This window comes from Protomyctophum parallelum (genome assembly GCF_964188405.1).
Source record: "Protomyctophum parallelum genome assembly, chromosome: 3".
NCBI classification, from domain to species: domain Eukaryota; kingdom Metazoa; phylum Chordata; class Actinopteri; order Myctophiformes; family Myctophidae; genus Protomyctophum; species Protomyctophum parallelum.
This window is the reverse complement of record NC_139698.1, coordinates 52,374,757-52,392,241: the sequence shown is the minus strand read 5'-3', so window position 1 is coordinate 52,392,241 and position 17,485 is coordinate 52,374,757. Positions and strand designations below refer to the sequence as shown.

Here is a 17,485-nt window from a genome sequence, read left to right as displayed (position 1 = left end):
GATTTCCTAACCACTTGAACCCTATAGCATCCCTTTCTGGGGGCGAGCATTCGGAAAAGAAATAGCTGATCTACAAGCTCACTACCGGTATGCGTCACGTTGTGAGCATGTAGAAGAGTTACTTTCAACAGACATTTAGGATATAGAGCGAAAACAAGAGACCTGGGGGACTCCGGTCAACTAAATATTCAATGTAAGTGGCTAATGTCTTTTAGATTTGAATGCAGGTCCCTCTCATAAAGGCCTGAAAGCTTTTATTCCTTGCTTATGGCTGCATGTGCCACCCTCTCTTACTTGACACAGTACAGTACTGTATGTATACACTGGGTCTTGTGGTTTTGGGTCTGATCCAAAATGGGTCCCTGTGGTCAGCCGCTCCTTACACAAACTGAATAAAACAGTAGCTCAGTTTCGCTCTCCTCACAGTAGCAGCACCTACATAATCATCATGTCCTCGCGTTTACACCAGACAGACACACGTCAGCATACTGTGGCCATGGGAAACTGTGTGATTTCATGGTTTGTGAATAATGCTCTAGAGCCTAGGCCTAGGCACAGACAGCCTAGGCCTGTGCCTACAGAATATGGGTAGAAATAGAAGTAAAGATAATCAGAGGAAAAGTATGTCACTTTTAAGCCATGTTTTCATACAATAAACAATATATTGTGGAATGCCCTGACTCCATCCCTTAAAAATGTGGATCATTGGTCTCCTTCAAAACAGGCCTGAAAATCCATCTTTCATGAAGCCAAAGGAGGAGGTAAATCTCACTTCTCCCATAGAAAGGTGACGGCATTCACTCCTTCTTTACCGCCTTTTACATATAGTGTTTTATATTTTGTTGATGATATTGTATTTCGGTGTACTTTTTTATGCTACAGTATGTTGATGAAATGGATACATAGGGCCTCAATGGAATCAAGTCCTCAGGACTTTTTTGTGTTCTCCTTTTAAGCCCTACACACCAGATGCAACTCCTTGCAACATGCAACTACTTGCAACCATTATTTCCAATGGCAGTTGCAAGGAGTTGCATTGGTGTGGTTTGTTCTGTTGCAATGATTTGCAGCTGGTGTGGTTTGGGCCTTAGACCAAGTGTATGACTGTACTGAAATGCAAACTGTGCTGTTTGCATTTCTGTCTAATAAAAGTATTCAATGAATGAATGAATGAATGAATCAATCAATCAATTAATCAATCAACGCGTTTCAACGGATCTCTCTTCTTCATACTGTCTGAGCAGCATTAGCATCTGCAGCTTGACTGAGAGTGGCTGCAGAGCCTTGGGGGTGAGGGTGATGATGGTGAAGGGTCGTTAGGGAGAGTTGGGGGCTTTGCACGGCTCCACAGTTCTAATGCAATATTCAGATGTTGCCTCAGCCTGATGCTGCTTTGTGGAAGTCTGTCCTCTCTCATCAGCGTCCATGCTGAGTCACAAACCCCACACACGCTACCGTTGCCTCCCTCTATACCTCCTGACATTTTCTGTAAAGCTCTGGGGCAATGTGTGTGTGTGCGTGTGCTGCGCATGTGACGGGACATGCATGAACACGTACACGCACACACACACACACACACACACACACACACACACACACACACACACACACACACACACACACACACACACACACACACACACACACACACACACACACACACACACACACACACACACACACACACACACACACACACAATATTGAGCATCTGCTCAATGTATTGCGCAGATGCAGATGTATTGTCAGCGTACTGTACTACATATATATATATATATATATATATATATATGTTATAACATGGCCATGCAGTTAGTTTGGCTGTGGATTTGACTGTGTAGTTAATTAAAGGGACATGACAATAGTGAACACAATCATAAATACACATTTTCATTACAAATACGAATTGTGGGTGTTTGATTGTTGAGTTGCATAATACAGTCCATTTTCCGAAGGACCTGCATTGCACTGTGACGACAACCATTTATAAAAATTGGCCCTTTGGCGTAAAAGGGATTAGTTTGACAGACTAATGACAGATGAGATGTTTAAATGGGAGGAAAACACAAAGAATTAAAATACTATTCCAGTGATATTGGTCATTTTAACTGAGTAAATATCTACAAACCTAGACAACCATCTCCCTACGTTGGAAATGAGAACATCAAGACATGAATTTAGGATGCCATCAGGTGATTGTTGAATTGGTGATTGGCCTTACGGACTCATAACATTTGATTCTAGTTTGAGATATTACATAAAAAATAACTCTGATTGTACTCGTCTCCCAGTAAAATCACCATGGGTGCTGTCATTGAGTCTGAGTTGTGCCATTATGATCCAAGAATGACCCTCGTGTCACTGATATTATGCCTACACCGCACTCTTCCACTACTTCTCTGTCCAGTGTCCACTATGTCCAATCTTTGAATTAATTATGCTTCATATCCACATGAATGCTTTGTATAGTATATTCCTTACTTATTTCCACACTACCCAGGAAGTCTTACTCAGTTGTATGGTAGAGCGAGATACAGCACAGTGACAGTCCGGAAGGATATGGCCTGACCCAGGGTAGCCCACTCTCTTCCTGGCTCTTTCTGTGCTGTACTGTATGCTCACAGATAGAGTTACCTTGTTTTCTATTCCCTGGGACTGACTCTCATAAAAACAAAGTCTTAGCTCATAGTGAGTGGGTAAACTCCTGTAAGACATGTTCTAACAGCATAGCCCTCTGCAGAACCGACAGGATGCCTGACAGAAATAGTGCCCTCCCTGGCCTGTATACATTTTGTTAAAGCTATATATTTTTGTGTTGAAGATGGGGGGACGGGGGACGCAAATATATCTTGTGGTTATTTCTCTGTCTTTTTCTCATGTGGTTCCAATTGGGGGCACAGAGAGGCATGCTCTGGAATCGACTCCTCACCCCGACAGTGGCTAAATGGAGACTTGTCATGCGTTGATTAAAGAGACAGTGACAAAGCGTGGTGACATATTTAGCAAAGTAAATGATAGTCTATGGACAGTGTTGTTTAGAAACACAGGCATCATGTCACAATGACCCAGGACAGTTTGTACAAGAGCATACGTTGACATATCCTGCCTGCTGATTTTAGCTGTCTGACATCTGACAAGCTATACTCTAAAGATAACATTTTACTTGAATGGGCTGGATGGATTTGGACACTTATTTTGTCTTTAAACCATTTTCCAAAATAGTGATTCCAAGTCCAACCCCCATTGTGTATGAAGTCACATGCTGTACACAGAGTGACATTTTAACTGAATTTAACTGAGCCAAATGTACTGTTATGTTTTAATTTATTTTAATGAAGACATTCAGCTTCATGCAGTAGAGAATGCCTTTACGTAGTTTCACTACTACATGCGTACATTTAGCATACAGTAATAGCGCTGTGAAAACACAGGTTAGGCATTTAATAAAACATGAAAGCAGATATTTTTTATATACAGTGGTAAATTATACATGAGAACTGTGGTGGTGAGTCATAGGAGGGGGCCATGTCACTGTGCGCGACAGTGCACGTCCTCTCTGATTGCACCATGCTGGCGGAGAACATGATTCGTGTCCGTGCTCCAAGGCTGACTGTGGAAGTAAAGGCTGAGTCAGATGATAGTTGAACGCTAATAACTTTTTGAGTGACGAATGTGAATATATGGTGGGCTCACTGGGCTGTGCATGATGATGGTGGGTGAAGTGTACACATGAAGTGTGTGTGTGTGTGTGTGTGTGTGTGTGTGTGTGTGTGTGTGTGTGTGTGTGTGTGTGTGTGTGTGTGTGTGTGTGTGTGTGTGTGTGTGTGTGTGTGTGTGTGTGTGTGTGTGTGTGTGTGTGTGTGTGTGTGTGTGTGTGTTGCGTGCACATGTGCCCAATAGAAACAAGAGCATGCATGGCTGTGGATTAATGTATCACATAATGTTGTAGGCCTATCTGATAAGAGAGTTGGGAATGCCAAAAAGTTCAAGGGTGCCCTCTGTAGGTTGGAGGAGGATGTTTTCTTTTAATTTTATCAATACATTGTATAATACTCAAATTGTCAGTGATTCCAAACCTGTGGAAAAGATGTTATGATATGATATTGAAAATGTAGTTTTCATTGTCATACCAATAAATGGGAACTAAACTTAGAGCCTTTTTTGGGAGTTCTGGACATCTGCCTACCCGACCAACTTGAGGCCTAGCACTGTGCTTCCTCGGGTCGTCTTCGATGTCACGTCACTTGTAGCGCATTTAATGTCGTACATATACATAATGGATTGCATTATTTGCCACCACGCCAGTCATGATGAACCAATACAGCCACCCTGTCACAATAACTCCCAACGAACCTCAGCAACCACAACACGACACAACACAACACAATACAATACAACACAACACAACACAACACACTGTTTGACCTTCCATTGAATTGTTGGCTGTTGTAAAGCCCAAAACCTCTAGCTCGAACCAAAAGTAAATAGCAAATTCACTAGGATTATTAAAGTGATCAAGAGCCACATACACATACTGTTCCTAGCTAGCAGCCGTTACAACTCGCTAGCCCCTTTCGGGACCCTACGTAAAACTTTTCTGATATTTTGTTGAGTTTTACGTTGGGTCCCTGCTCACTACTGTATTTTCGTATGGAAATTCCTATATGCGGAAGTGGAGATTCTCTCTAAAATAGGACCCGCGGCATGTGACGCCATTATTTTCCTTGAGTTATTCTGAAGTCGGTAACTTTAAGTAGCTATACATCCAGCTGCGAATATCTCCTGTGGCGCGGAAGCCGTTAAGTATTTTTAATCTTTGTTTGACCGATTTGGTCGCTTTATTTCTTCTTGTTTGTTTACCGTTTATTGTACCGCCTCCCGGTGTGCGGTTGGCTTGTGAGGCTACGTCCCTGCCTCTGATCTGCTGTGTCATAGCTATAGCGCCACTAGCTAGCCAGATAGGCGGTACAATGAGGTGTCAATAAACAAGGAAGGAAAAGAAGAATCCAAGCTTCCAAATCGGGCAAACATATATTAAAAATACTTAACGGCTTCCGCGCCACAGGAGATATTCGCAGCGGCATGTATGGGTACTTATACTTTACATATTCAGAAAGCCTCATACTGAAGAATATCGTCAAAGAGCGCGGGGAGGCGGTAAACATGTAAACATGAGCCAGTAAATGTTTTAATCAGGTGGCATGGACGACGTGGAACAGGACCCAATGCACTGGGTCGAACAAATGTCAGAAACTTCAGTAGCATTTGGGTTCTGCTTGGAGGGCTAACAACTCGCATACCTTCAACAGCAGATACAACACAACATAATATAAGGTAAACTGTAGATTCACATCAGCATTCAATTCCAGAGCCACATACAGTTACTGAACATGTTTCAACCCAACTGTCATTGGGTCCCAAAATGACAGTAGTACACCAGCTTGAATCACACTAGTATACAGAATACAACACAAGCCGCAAAGAAGCAAAAAAGTTCCTACCAGGGGGGCAGTGAAGCCAATAGTGTCTGAAGCCAGTAGGAAATCCTGACTTCCTGAAAGTTCATATAATGGCCTGTTGTGGCGCTGTCGTTGGGCCCAAAAAAACCCATATAATAGAGGTCCATGTATTTGGGCCCAACTTCACCTAGACTGTATTACCTTAATAAACATGGTCATTTCTTTCTGCTTCCAGTCACTAGTTTAAAGTCTCATTTCTCATGTCATAATATTCTTTTTGGAAAGTTATGATCCCATAATTGGTCCCTACCAAATCCAATCAGCCAAAGCAGGAGCAACTACAAGCAGGGTGGGTAATAACCTCTATGTAGTACTGTCAGGCTACTTGCTGTCAGGCCACTGCCATTTTTTTACTGTCTCTACACTTCCATATCTAAGAAATAAAGCATAAAATTCCCACCAAACAAAAAACAAATCCTTTTGTGCAATATTCTTTATTAGAGCATACCAGGAGGAAACACAATTATTAACATGTAATTAAACATTCAGCAAGTAAGACAAACTAAAACATAGACAAATTAAGTCACAGTTTTCAAATCACAAAAATGGAAATGATGAAAGTTCACACTTTGCACATACCATTCTCAGACACAATGGGAAAAAGTGATTTACGTAAGCTATCACATTGTTGCACCAGTTTGCAATAAATCAAACATAATACCCTGATACGATGTCACCAAATCGCACACATTCAGATTTTACACAGTTACAGTATATATCTTATTTCTTACATTTACAATTGAGGGAGACAAAGATATTTTATGAATGTGCACATTATGTGACTGTCACGGTATGTAGCGTCATCAGATCTTTTCACGGAAATCCCTTGCTCTCTTAGCAGTGTAAATAATCTAAGATAATCCTCAACTAATCCAGGTATCACTGACTTTAATCTCCAAAAGCAAATCTAGTTTTTGCTAGATGATATAAAAAATTCAGTTGCAGGCCTATCTAGAACAATACAGAGAAGACAGAGTTTTAACTCACTGTACTGTTTAACATACTGGCTTGTAAACCAACAAGGAACTACGGTAAGGCACCCTGGAACATTGCAACCTCACCCCACACCCAACCAGTACTATAGGGGTATACACAAGTATATTACTTATATTAGATACTGTACACAGTGAAATTAATGTACACATTGTTACTTTGTCCATTTGTAATTCTGAGACGAGTGTACAAATGTAACCAAATTGACCCTTATAGGTCCATTTGGTTACATTTGTACACTCGTCTCAGAATTACAAATTTACACATGTACACATGAGTTAAATGCATACTAGACTATTGCATTTAACAGCCCCAAACCCATTCCCATGCACACCCACATCCACATGTACTGTACATGTGCCTCTGCATGGTCTCATTATAGCCAGCTATTCGCTCTTGGCCATCATGCCCTTGGCCTTCAAGTCAGCCATCTTGCTGGTGACAAAGTTCCACTTGAATGGGGCTTCCGTGTTCCCTCCTCCTCCTCCCAGGGTCATGTACTTGGAGAAGCTGTTGGGGATGCCCCCTCCGCTCCCTTCGTCCTCCACCCCCGCTGCGTTCTGCACCTCCTGCGCCACCTCCTCTCCTCCGGCCTGGCCTGTCCCTTCCTCGCTCTCCATCGTCCCCGCTCCGTTTGCGGCAGCGGCCGCGGCCGCGGCGGCTTCTGCCTGCTTCTTGGCGGCCCAGTTGTTGGCAAAGCCGCCCCAGAATCCTCCACGATCCCTATTGGGTCGCGGAGGCTCCTCGGGCCTCACCGCTAGCGGGCTGGGGGAACAAGGACAACAACAACAACAGTGGGACTGAAACTGAGAACCAGCTCATTAATTAATGTGCTGGATTTGTCATGGTGGGAAAAGAATGCAAATGGAGAATCAAGAGAGATAAACAGAAAAACGCATGGTGAACCAAAATAGTTTTAAAATGATATATTTTTAAAGAGCATCATTTTGAATTGACTGGGACAGCCACACTCTGTCAAATAGTTCAAACTTGAATTACAGGTTGCTCTGGTTTGTGTTACACTGATGAACTCTTGGACCATGCTGTCCATAATCCATCACTATACGCAGTGCCTGTGCAAAGGTCAACAGCACAGAGAAAGGCCATGCATGGAAAGCTTCACTTACTGGTCGGGTACTGGTGGGCTCTCAGTCTCCTCTAGAAGCTGGTGTTCATCATCTTTGTTGAAAAGAGATGACATCTTGTTCCAACCTTTCGCCCCAGCCCCCTGCACCTGCATCTGCATCTGGAGACACATGCACACACACACACACACACACACACACACACACACACACGCACAGGTCAAAGGTCAAATTGTTAATGACCTCCATAATGATGGAGAGAATTTACGCAGGAATGAGCACCAGAATTTGTGTAGCATTCTGTAGCTAAACTTCGTTGTTTAATCTAAATTTATTTTACTCTTGAAAGAGATAGTAATTTTATATATAATGCAAATTAGCATTTACCATTATGTATATGCTATCATTGTTCACTTACTTTCTTGGCCATCTGAGAAACAGCATTGGGCCCCTCGTCCTCTTGTACGGGACTAACATCATTCTCCTCATCGTGGACCTAAAATAACAAAATAAAAGTGCATCATGTGCAAGTATGTATTTGGTAATGTCAGGTCTACCTTGGATCAGCAGTGGTGAAAGCTTTTGCAGACACTGATCATGATCACCCTCTAGTGCATTTACCTGGATACTACAACAGCCAACAACCACCTGTAGATTGTACATGTAGAAGAGAAAAGATAGAGCTTTTTCTTTAAAAAACAAAACAAAAGAACATTTAAAATTATGACTCAACCAAGTTCTATTAAATGTTAATGGTATTTCCAGATTCCACATTTATCTATGAACTTCAGGATAGCATGATATAGCTGTCAGGAGCAAAGGTGATAGAGTCACACATACTGTACAGGTTCGTTTGTATCAAATTTCGTGTCACACTTCACAAACATGCATAGACAAATTTCTAAGACAAATGTCTTCCTCGGGAGACAAATAATAAAGAACCTTGAACCTTGATTTAACAAATGTCTCTTAAATAGCATCGATGACAATCCAAATGCCCTCAAATAATAGACATAATCCCTGTCATCCCTCATATAGCTTGTCCTCGCATTGCAGAGTTTGAAGGTGGTGGTTGGTAGATCTAAACACACCCTAGGGCCTATAGCCCAGGGCCTTGCCTGGCTCTCAGTCTCATTCCCCCTGTCCAACCATGGAATGCCAACTAATCCGTTTGTTGAGCTCCCGTGCAGGATCAGATTTCCACAGGGCTGCAGAGATCTGGGTCATGCAGTGCTTTCTGTTTTCACTCTGGTACCAACCCCTGGATAGACAGACCACAGGTGTTGCAAGACAGGAGTACTGGCAGCTTGAATCCTTTACCTATAGTAAAACAACTAAAGATGCCTTGAGATACTACTACTAGTTAATACTGGTCTGTCAGTTGAAGCTGTGAATACTTGATTGAGGTGTTTGGGAGATCCATTTCTGCATAGACAAACAGTAGGGAAGTACTTACATCACTGTCAACAGTTATATGTCTGTGAAAGACTACAGCAGCAGACTATAGAGGAACCATCGTATTGGCCTTACTTCTGCTGTCAAAGTCACAATTGCTTTGGAAAAAGCAGAAAGAACATGAACCTCAAGCATGTTTCACTGTGTGATGAATAAATATTTAAAATATTCATGAGGAAATAATATTAAGCACGCTATAATGTGCTTCTCAGATACCGCTATAACCTCAAGGGAATTTACATTTCTGACTAAAAAACAAAAAGGAGGGAAACTTTGGACGGAGTAACGGAGGGAGAAAGTTGCAAATGGAGTACCTCTTCCGCTGTGTCCTCCTCCTGTTCGGGGTTAAGAGTCTTCAGCACCTTGCTCTGAAAATTGCTCTTATATACTTTCCACATAGGATTCATACTTGCACGACCACTCTGCACTGAGAGCACAACCTGTTAAGACCTCTGCGTGGTCCACCTTTCCTCCGAGTGCCCTCGTCCACTTTGTTGGCTCTCCTCAGTTGAGTCTACGTCCGTGTTCCATTCGTATAGGTTTCAGCCCGCAGAAACAAATGAACCGCAGGGAACTTATTTCATAGCCCAAGAGAGTCTACAGTCATGCAGGCCTCTGTTGTTTCATAGTGTTCTTGTTGTACCTTCTTGGATCCAAGTATGTCAGTATTGACAAGAGGACGAGATGACAGATCCTTTCATCCCCACAGAGAATCTGAGTAGGTAGAGTGAGGAACCTGCAGTCAGTGCTCACGCGTACTTGCACACACACACACACACACACACACACACACACACACACACACACACACACACACACACACACACACACAAAACGTTACGGTTCAGGATCCCTGCATCGGTTACCTGGAAACAGGTGTGGGTTTCCTCATGAATATTTCAAAGGGTCTCTATTCCAGTGCCTGAGGTCCATTGTTGATGGGTGCTGGTAGACTGGCTCTTGTAACCCTAGTGTACATACACACACATGCAGCATGTATGCGCACGCCGCACACACACGCACGTGCACACACACACACACACACACACACACACACACACACACACACACACACACACACACACAGATGGAAAGCCCATTTGAATAGTTTTGAAATGTCGTCTCATGTTCTGTGCAATCCTTAGTGTTTATGATCAGTCATCATTCATTTTGTATCATGACACTGTTAGAATGATAAAATGGTCAAATGTTGCAGCAAAGTCTGGACTAAAAATTACAATTTACAAGTCAGAAACCATTGCATATATATATATATATATATATATATATATACACACACACACACATTTGTGGTGAAGTCTGTTGATGTAGAGATAAATACATGTCTTACTCTTATTCATCATTGTCAGCATGCAAATAGCATGATCCAGACTCATAACACTTCACAACACTCAGAACACTGCCCACTCCACATCCATTGTGTACTTCCTTTCAATTCTGCCATTGGTTGCTACAGGATTTCACTAGTGCTCAAACACCAATCATGGACGTTCCAAAACCAACTGGTTTCCTTGGCTACCTGGGGCTGGACAATGTAATGTAGATGTAGACAGACATATAAAGCTTTGATGTCTGACTCTGACTGGGTTTCACTGGTTACACATAGCATTGCAGGGGGAAATAGTTCCTCTATTTGCCATCGAAAGGTGTGGCACTGGTGATGTTTTTTTGTTATCTGATAGCAAATGAGAGTAAAAGTACAAGTCTTCGTTATCATCCTGTGTTATTGGTGCAGTAAAATGCCAAGAAGTCTTACAGGTGTCCCAGTTTCCTTCCAAGATATCAATATTGCAACTAAATAACTGCCTATAGACACCATACATGAAGGCAAGACTGTCCATTTGAATCCTGATGTATGATTATATATACAGCACAGTAATGTAATCTTCTCCCATAGCTATCATGTTCCTGGTTTTGATTACCAAATAGAGTTCAGTCTTAATGGGCTAAAGGCTGGGTATACCCATACGGTAAACATGAATAATTAATGGATTCTATGGAAGTGACTTCGCACACACGCACAGACTGATGGATGGTGCTTATTTATTTGAAGAGCAGCCAGTTCAATGATGGCTGAAACGGCTCAGATTTCACGGTGAGATGGACACACCCAGATGTTTCCCTGTTACCCAGGAATCAGGTGAAACACAGCAGTGAGTATGACCTCTGAGGTACAGGCATCGCCACCATTACAGTCCTACATACAGTATCATTTCCATTGGAGTAAAGTAAAATAAGTACATTTACTCAAGTACTGTACTTAAGAGGACTTTTAGGACTTTAGTCAAGTGTTAATTTCCACCAAACTGTACTTTTTACTCCACTACAATTATTTGACAACTTTAGTCACTAGTTACTTTGTAGATTTGAATTATTCAGCCCTATGCTAATCTCTCAAGAACAGATTCCGAGCTAGGGCGCTGTTTCTTTTTCTTTTTGCCGATGGGTTCCCCCTATGCATAGGCCTACTTGGGCAATTTGAAAATAGCTGATCTACAAGGTCACAAGTTGTGAGCTTGTAGATCTTCTATTTTTTCTTTTTCATTTCTTGATTTCTTTCAGTACTTACTTTCAGCAACGCAGTCTGGTTCACCTTGGCGACGGTCTGATGTTTCGCGAGACCCAAAACACCTGAAGGCCCGCAGGATACATCACTGATTCATCATTGTGTCTAAGTTAGTTGCACCAAAAGTGTTTATTATAGAATTACTCAAGTAAACTTTGAATACCAGACATTTATGTGTAACGCTGAAAGCTGGCCATTCATTATCAATGGCATTCAATGTTTGTGTTTACACAAACCCTCAAAGCTGGACATAGGAGGGCTAGCGTCCCTCAAAAACAATAAACCTAATGATGCAACGAGCGTCAATCAAAAGACATGACATGACGGTGACATACTTTTGGGAAGGGCATTAAGGACACTATATAATGTCGTCTCAAGAGTATAGATAAATCAATTAATATTTGTTTGGGGCTAGTGAATGCACTCTCCCATCACTAGAGGTCACACTTTTCCTTTTTGACCACAACTTCCCCACAATTCTGTATTTAGTACATATGATGTCAGTGGGCATATAAATGTCAGTGGGACCTTTCAATTAGGCCTAAGTATATTGCATTTCCTCTGGCATGTGTTATAGAATATGCTACAATTTTCCCTAACGTCACAGCCTTCATAAGAGTATGTTTTCTCTTTCAGATCCCTTTCTTTTTTACATTTTCGTGCTTTATTCAGTTAGAGACTGGAAACAATATGAGATGAATAACAGCCTAAGTCCATAGTTTATTCTGACCCCTCCCCGAAAAGACCTAGCTGTCCTGACCCCTTATCCATCATTTATACATTATGGATAATTAGTGTGGACTTAGACTGTTATTCGTCTCACCTGGGAAGGACTTTCCTACAGCTTTAAGTCCAAAAATCTTAACTAACCCTTTAAGGTGAGATGAAGAATATCCCACCCTTTTCACATTGGCCAGTTACAGCGCCACCAACAGGTGGATCTGCTGTTGTTGTTGTTGTTGTTGTTGTTGTTGTAGTAACGACCCAGCACACTCAAACAAAAGAGGCTGATGACCCCCTCTCACTATAACTATAGACACTTTACCTTTATTATGCCAGTCAGCATGGCCCACCGTTTAATGTTGTGGCCAAAATAATTATACACATTTTATATGGTATCATAAAACAGTTTGAGCTCTGTGTTACGGTCCTATGTGGCCCTAGTGGTGATTTGGTCTGTAATCTACAAGCATCTACAAGCTCCAAGTGTTGCGTACACATGCAGTGCGTTGTGAGCTTGCAGATCGTCGGTGCCCCACTCACCATGAGTGAGTGGGAATATCCCGAGGGTCTCGGTGAAGAGGTGACCACCGGAAACTTCAACATGACATCGTCGTCATGCCGCGGTGGTCACCACTCACACAACACAACACATCTCTCTGTTTTTACTAAACAACAGTTTCGGTGGTCACCTCTTCACCACAAGTGAAGTCACCTCAAGTTCTTGCTGATTCACGCAGCCCATATAGTCAGAAAACGTCAAATAAAGTATGAGAGAAAAAAAAAAGAATGAACCAAACAATGAAAATGTACTTAATTAGGACACAGTTTCACATATGGATACAATTACAGTCTCTTTGATGTATGGATGAACGCGTGTGCGTTCAGTGCTCTATACCAGCACCACTGGCCATAGAGTTATAAGGCTGCTCCCTGACACTGGATCTGCTAATTTGAGTCTCTTCCAAAACAAGTGGTTGGGACGACCAAAATCACTAGCTGGGGGTTCCTGTGTTGCGTTACATTGAAATTGGTGACTTATGAATGTACGTTTTTGATGGAAGCAACAGCTGTATTTATTTGAAATAGTCTTGCAAGCTAGTGGGCCCGGGAGCTTAAACTCCACTAAATTCCATTGTTAATCCGGGCCTGAACACAGGTAGCAGGTGTGCAGGGACTGGCTCCAATTACCTCTCCGCAAAGCTGTGCTATAAATAGATTGGTGATTCTTATTTAAACACATTGGGACTGAAGTAGGCTACCTCTCAGGGCAGGGGTAGAGCAGTTGTCCCAGGTTTGGCACATCCACGTTCATGTCACCTGCACCTCTTTAAGTGTCCCGGTGAAAGATACTTAACCCCCCAAAAGTTCCTCTGTGCGAGCACTCTGAGTTAGCCACTGCTGGGTCAATCCAGATCAGTAATTTCCCTTCGAGGATCACTAAAAATAGCCTTTAAAAAATACAGATATGAGACAGAAAATAGTCAACAAATAATAAGACAACAACAAGGAACAATAATTGTAGTGTTGAATCGACAAATTAGAATATGGGCATAATGATCAACAATACTGCAGGACACTATCAGTAAAATACATACTTCATCATTCAAGATGACATTCCCCCTTTAAATACACACAAACACAGGCTTGTCAGTCATTTATCCATTACTTTACACCACCACTAGGTGACACAAGAGGTCTATAGAAAAACATCTACATGAATTTATTGACATCATTTCAAATAGCTGACTGGATATATTAGTCCGGCAGCAGACAGGCTTCTATTGTTTAAAGTGGGAAATTTGGTATATAGTCTTTTTTTATTGGCCTAAAATATTGTCTATATATACATTCACCGGCTGTCACTATTGGGCAATTTATTTATTGGGGTTTCTTGTGACCCTACCATTAACATCCTATGGCAGGCAAAATTGTCAAAATGTCAAACTTTCCTTATGCTTTTAAGTAGCATGTGACATGTCAAACTAGTTTTTTCATGATTCTGAATCCATTCCAAGCATTAGTTTTGCACAAAAAACACTCTGAGGTCAGGACATTTGGGCAAGATAATGTATGGGTAACCTGGTTTGAAAATGTGTTGTGTACACCAAGCCAATGTCGGGAAAGGACTTTATCTGTCCCTTAGTAAATTCAAATATCAACATATGAATGCTCTGTGTGGGTCTGTTTTGTCCATTGTTTTTTAACATACATGATAGCAAACACAAGAAATGATTTAAAAAAAAAAAAGGAAGAAAGAAAAAAATGAATACAGATCATCAATCATTCATGAACATTTCTGCATGATGAATGAACAACTGTCATGAAAATATTTCTTAGAGAAACAGGTACACTGAAGACCGGGACAAAGCACATTTTCAGATTGATTGATTGATTGATTGAAATATTTATTAACAGTTTGTAGAATTTACAGTACATTTTAAGCACAAACTCAATACAAAAGACTGTCAACTGTGAGTGGACGACCCAATTAAGCATTACACTTGTTTACAACAGGGTCCACATTGTTCAATTCATCAAAACATTTAGAGACATACAAATAGACACTTCTATGTAGCTAAAGAACAGAACAGGAATTCATCATATAGGAAGCAAAAAGGGAAAAGATACATATACAGTGAGGGGAAATGGGGTGGGGGGGGGGGGGGGGGGATTCAGTTTTTACAGAGGCCAGTTTCGAATTGCAGCCATCCGTAGGTGCCCTTTGAGAGCGGTTTTGAAGGAGTCAAGGGATTCACATGTCTTAATGACTGTTGGTAGGGCGTTCCACATTTTGGTGGCATAGGAGCGAAAATAATTTAGTCCCTTGTTTGTGCCGAATCTGGGTTGTACATGGTTTGTTGCACTCCCTCTGGTGTTGTGGGTGTGGACTTCGCTTACATTAAGGAAGTATTTAGACAGGTACATGGGTATCTTGGTGGTGTATCGAATCTTGTGGACCAGACCCATTGCAAGATGCTGTACTCTGTCGTCGACCCTAAGCCATCCCAGCCTGTCAAAGTGGGCAGGGGTGAGGTGGGTTCGGGGGGTGAGGCCAATTAGGAGCCTGACCAGTTTGTTTTGGGAGGTCTGGAGCCTTGTTTTAAGGGCCTTTGAGGTGCTGTGGTACCAAGAGGTGGATGCATAGTCAAAGAAACCTTTTGAAAGGCAAAGGCAAAGGCTCCTTTAACATGTAAGTTTTATGGCATGTATCCATCATTATACTTGCCTCTCATCCAGCTTTCCCTTTTGCTGCCACCAGGTGGGGATGATAAACCAATCCAACACAACTTTGCACTGCTTATGCCCCACTGCTAAGGACACAATGTACAGAACGTAAGTTCCTCCTCCAGACACACGTGCCACTGTGTATAGTGTGTGAAATGTCATCTGAGACACCCCTGAGTGCACCCCTCATCTTGGCACTATGTCTCTTTTTCGGAATGTTGATAATGTACACCATGATGTTTCTCAACCCATATGATCTTTTGAATGTAAACATGCATAATACTGTATAGGTGGGCTGTTGAATAACTCATTTGGGTCGAGAACAAGCATTATAGGGTCAGTGATTGTTAAGGGTGGATTTTAGAACTTGGTGGCAGTAGGCTACATCAAACAACAAATTTCAAACATTTATTAGGATGGATATAGTGGCTCAGGAGGCAGGGTGGCCATCTGGGAGCCAGAAGGTTGCTGGTTCAATCCCCGACATCAAAATGTCGAAATACCACACCTATTGCGGAGTAATAGGTGTGGTGCATGAGCTCTATAGCATATTTCCATTTCCAGCCGGACAGATCATTTGCAGTCACATGGCACTACTTAGTACACAGGCTGGTGTCAGAGCAGTGTACATATGTTCTTACCATATATCATCACGGTAGTCACTATAGAGAACTATAGCACAACACACATCTCTGCCTGTCCTGTGACAGCAAACTCTCCTGTTACACCCCAGCCCTGATATTGTATCCATCCTATTAAGGAACTGGTGTGTTCAACCCCATGTTGTGACTTCAGAGAAAAACATTCTGCCACGTGATGTGTTTACTACCACTAGTTGATATAGGATAATGTATGTATTTCTGGCTGGACAAAATGTTCCACTTGACCAAAATAGACGCCTTATGGAAAGAGAGTGCCAGATGACCCTGCAAGAATGCAGGTTGGCACATGTCCCGTCCACAGCCATGCATGCCATGGCATATAGTATGTAGCTATAAGTCATATGTTTTACAAGGTTGGCGGAGGAAGAGGGGTGTCATATGGACTCTAATTATGTCCTACTTACTGTACTATAGTCCAATAAGCTAAGGGCTTGGGATGTTGGGAGTACTGTAGTAGGCCTATTCAGGTTAATATACCGCAGCTATAACTTCTAACTTCTACTGGCCATCTTATTCTGCCTTTGCTTGTGGTTGGTGTTGTGTTTATGATTTATGTTAATATAAAAGAAACTCCTTTAATATAAAGACTTGGCTGTGAACAAAATAATAATGTGGGACACATATACAATATGGGCACAAAAGGGACAGACAGGTGCTATGACAACGGGTATTATTAGGTTCCCAAGTTGCATCGTTCCCAAGTAGACCTTTCATCGGCACTAACTGATAGTAACTCATAAACCGACCAACCAGGTGCGTGGAGGAGAGACTCTGTGTCTGTTGTTGGTAGGCAGCTTCTTCTTTTTTTTGTTGCAACCCATTTTTTCACCCAGTGTCAATTATCTAATAATAATCGTGTATAGTAACTTTCTCTGCCAACCGGGGCGGCAGCGGACTGACCTCATGCTTCCTTCTATGCATGAGGAGTCCAAGCTGCTTATTTTGACCTGACAGGGGGAGTTTCCCCGGCCGGACATAGCATGTGGAAGGAACACGTTATTCCGACCAGGGCCCTCCATCAGGCGCCCGGCTAGCAAGGGGCAGGTAGTTTAGAGACCAGGATTACTGCATGTTTTTGTGAGGGTACCTACCTAGTACCTACCTTAGGGGACACGAGGAGAACATGCAAACTCCACACAGAAAGGCCCTTTCGCCAACACCGCCTCGCACTGATGACGCGGAGGAGGGAACACGCCCCAGGGAGCATTGTTCCCTGCCAACAGCTGCTTTCACACA

At 42.2% G+C, this 17,485-nt stretch overlaps 1 protein-coding gene across 1 annotated transcript; it reads right to left on the bottom strand.

The window, feature by feature from the left end:
* Positions 1–6,898: 6,898 nt before the first annotated feature.
* LOC310856749 (uncharacterized protein C1orf232) lies at positions 6,899–9,681 on the bottom strand (the record flags this gene model as incomplete). The annotated part of the gene is made up of 4 exons (XM_083762221.1): positions 9,367–9,681; positions 8,016–8,093; positions 7,640–7,758; positions 6,899–7,277 (listed from the first exon to the last, which is right to left on the bottom strand). Exons 1-4 carry the CDS (start codon positions 9,457–9,459, stop codon positions 6,899–6,901), a joined length of 669 nt encoding a protein of 222 aa, XP_083618347.1. The 5' UTR covers positions 9,460–9,681.
* Positions 9,682–17,485: the final 7,804 nt, after the last annotated feature.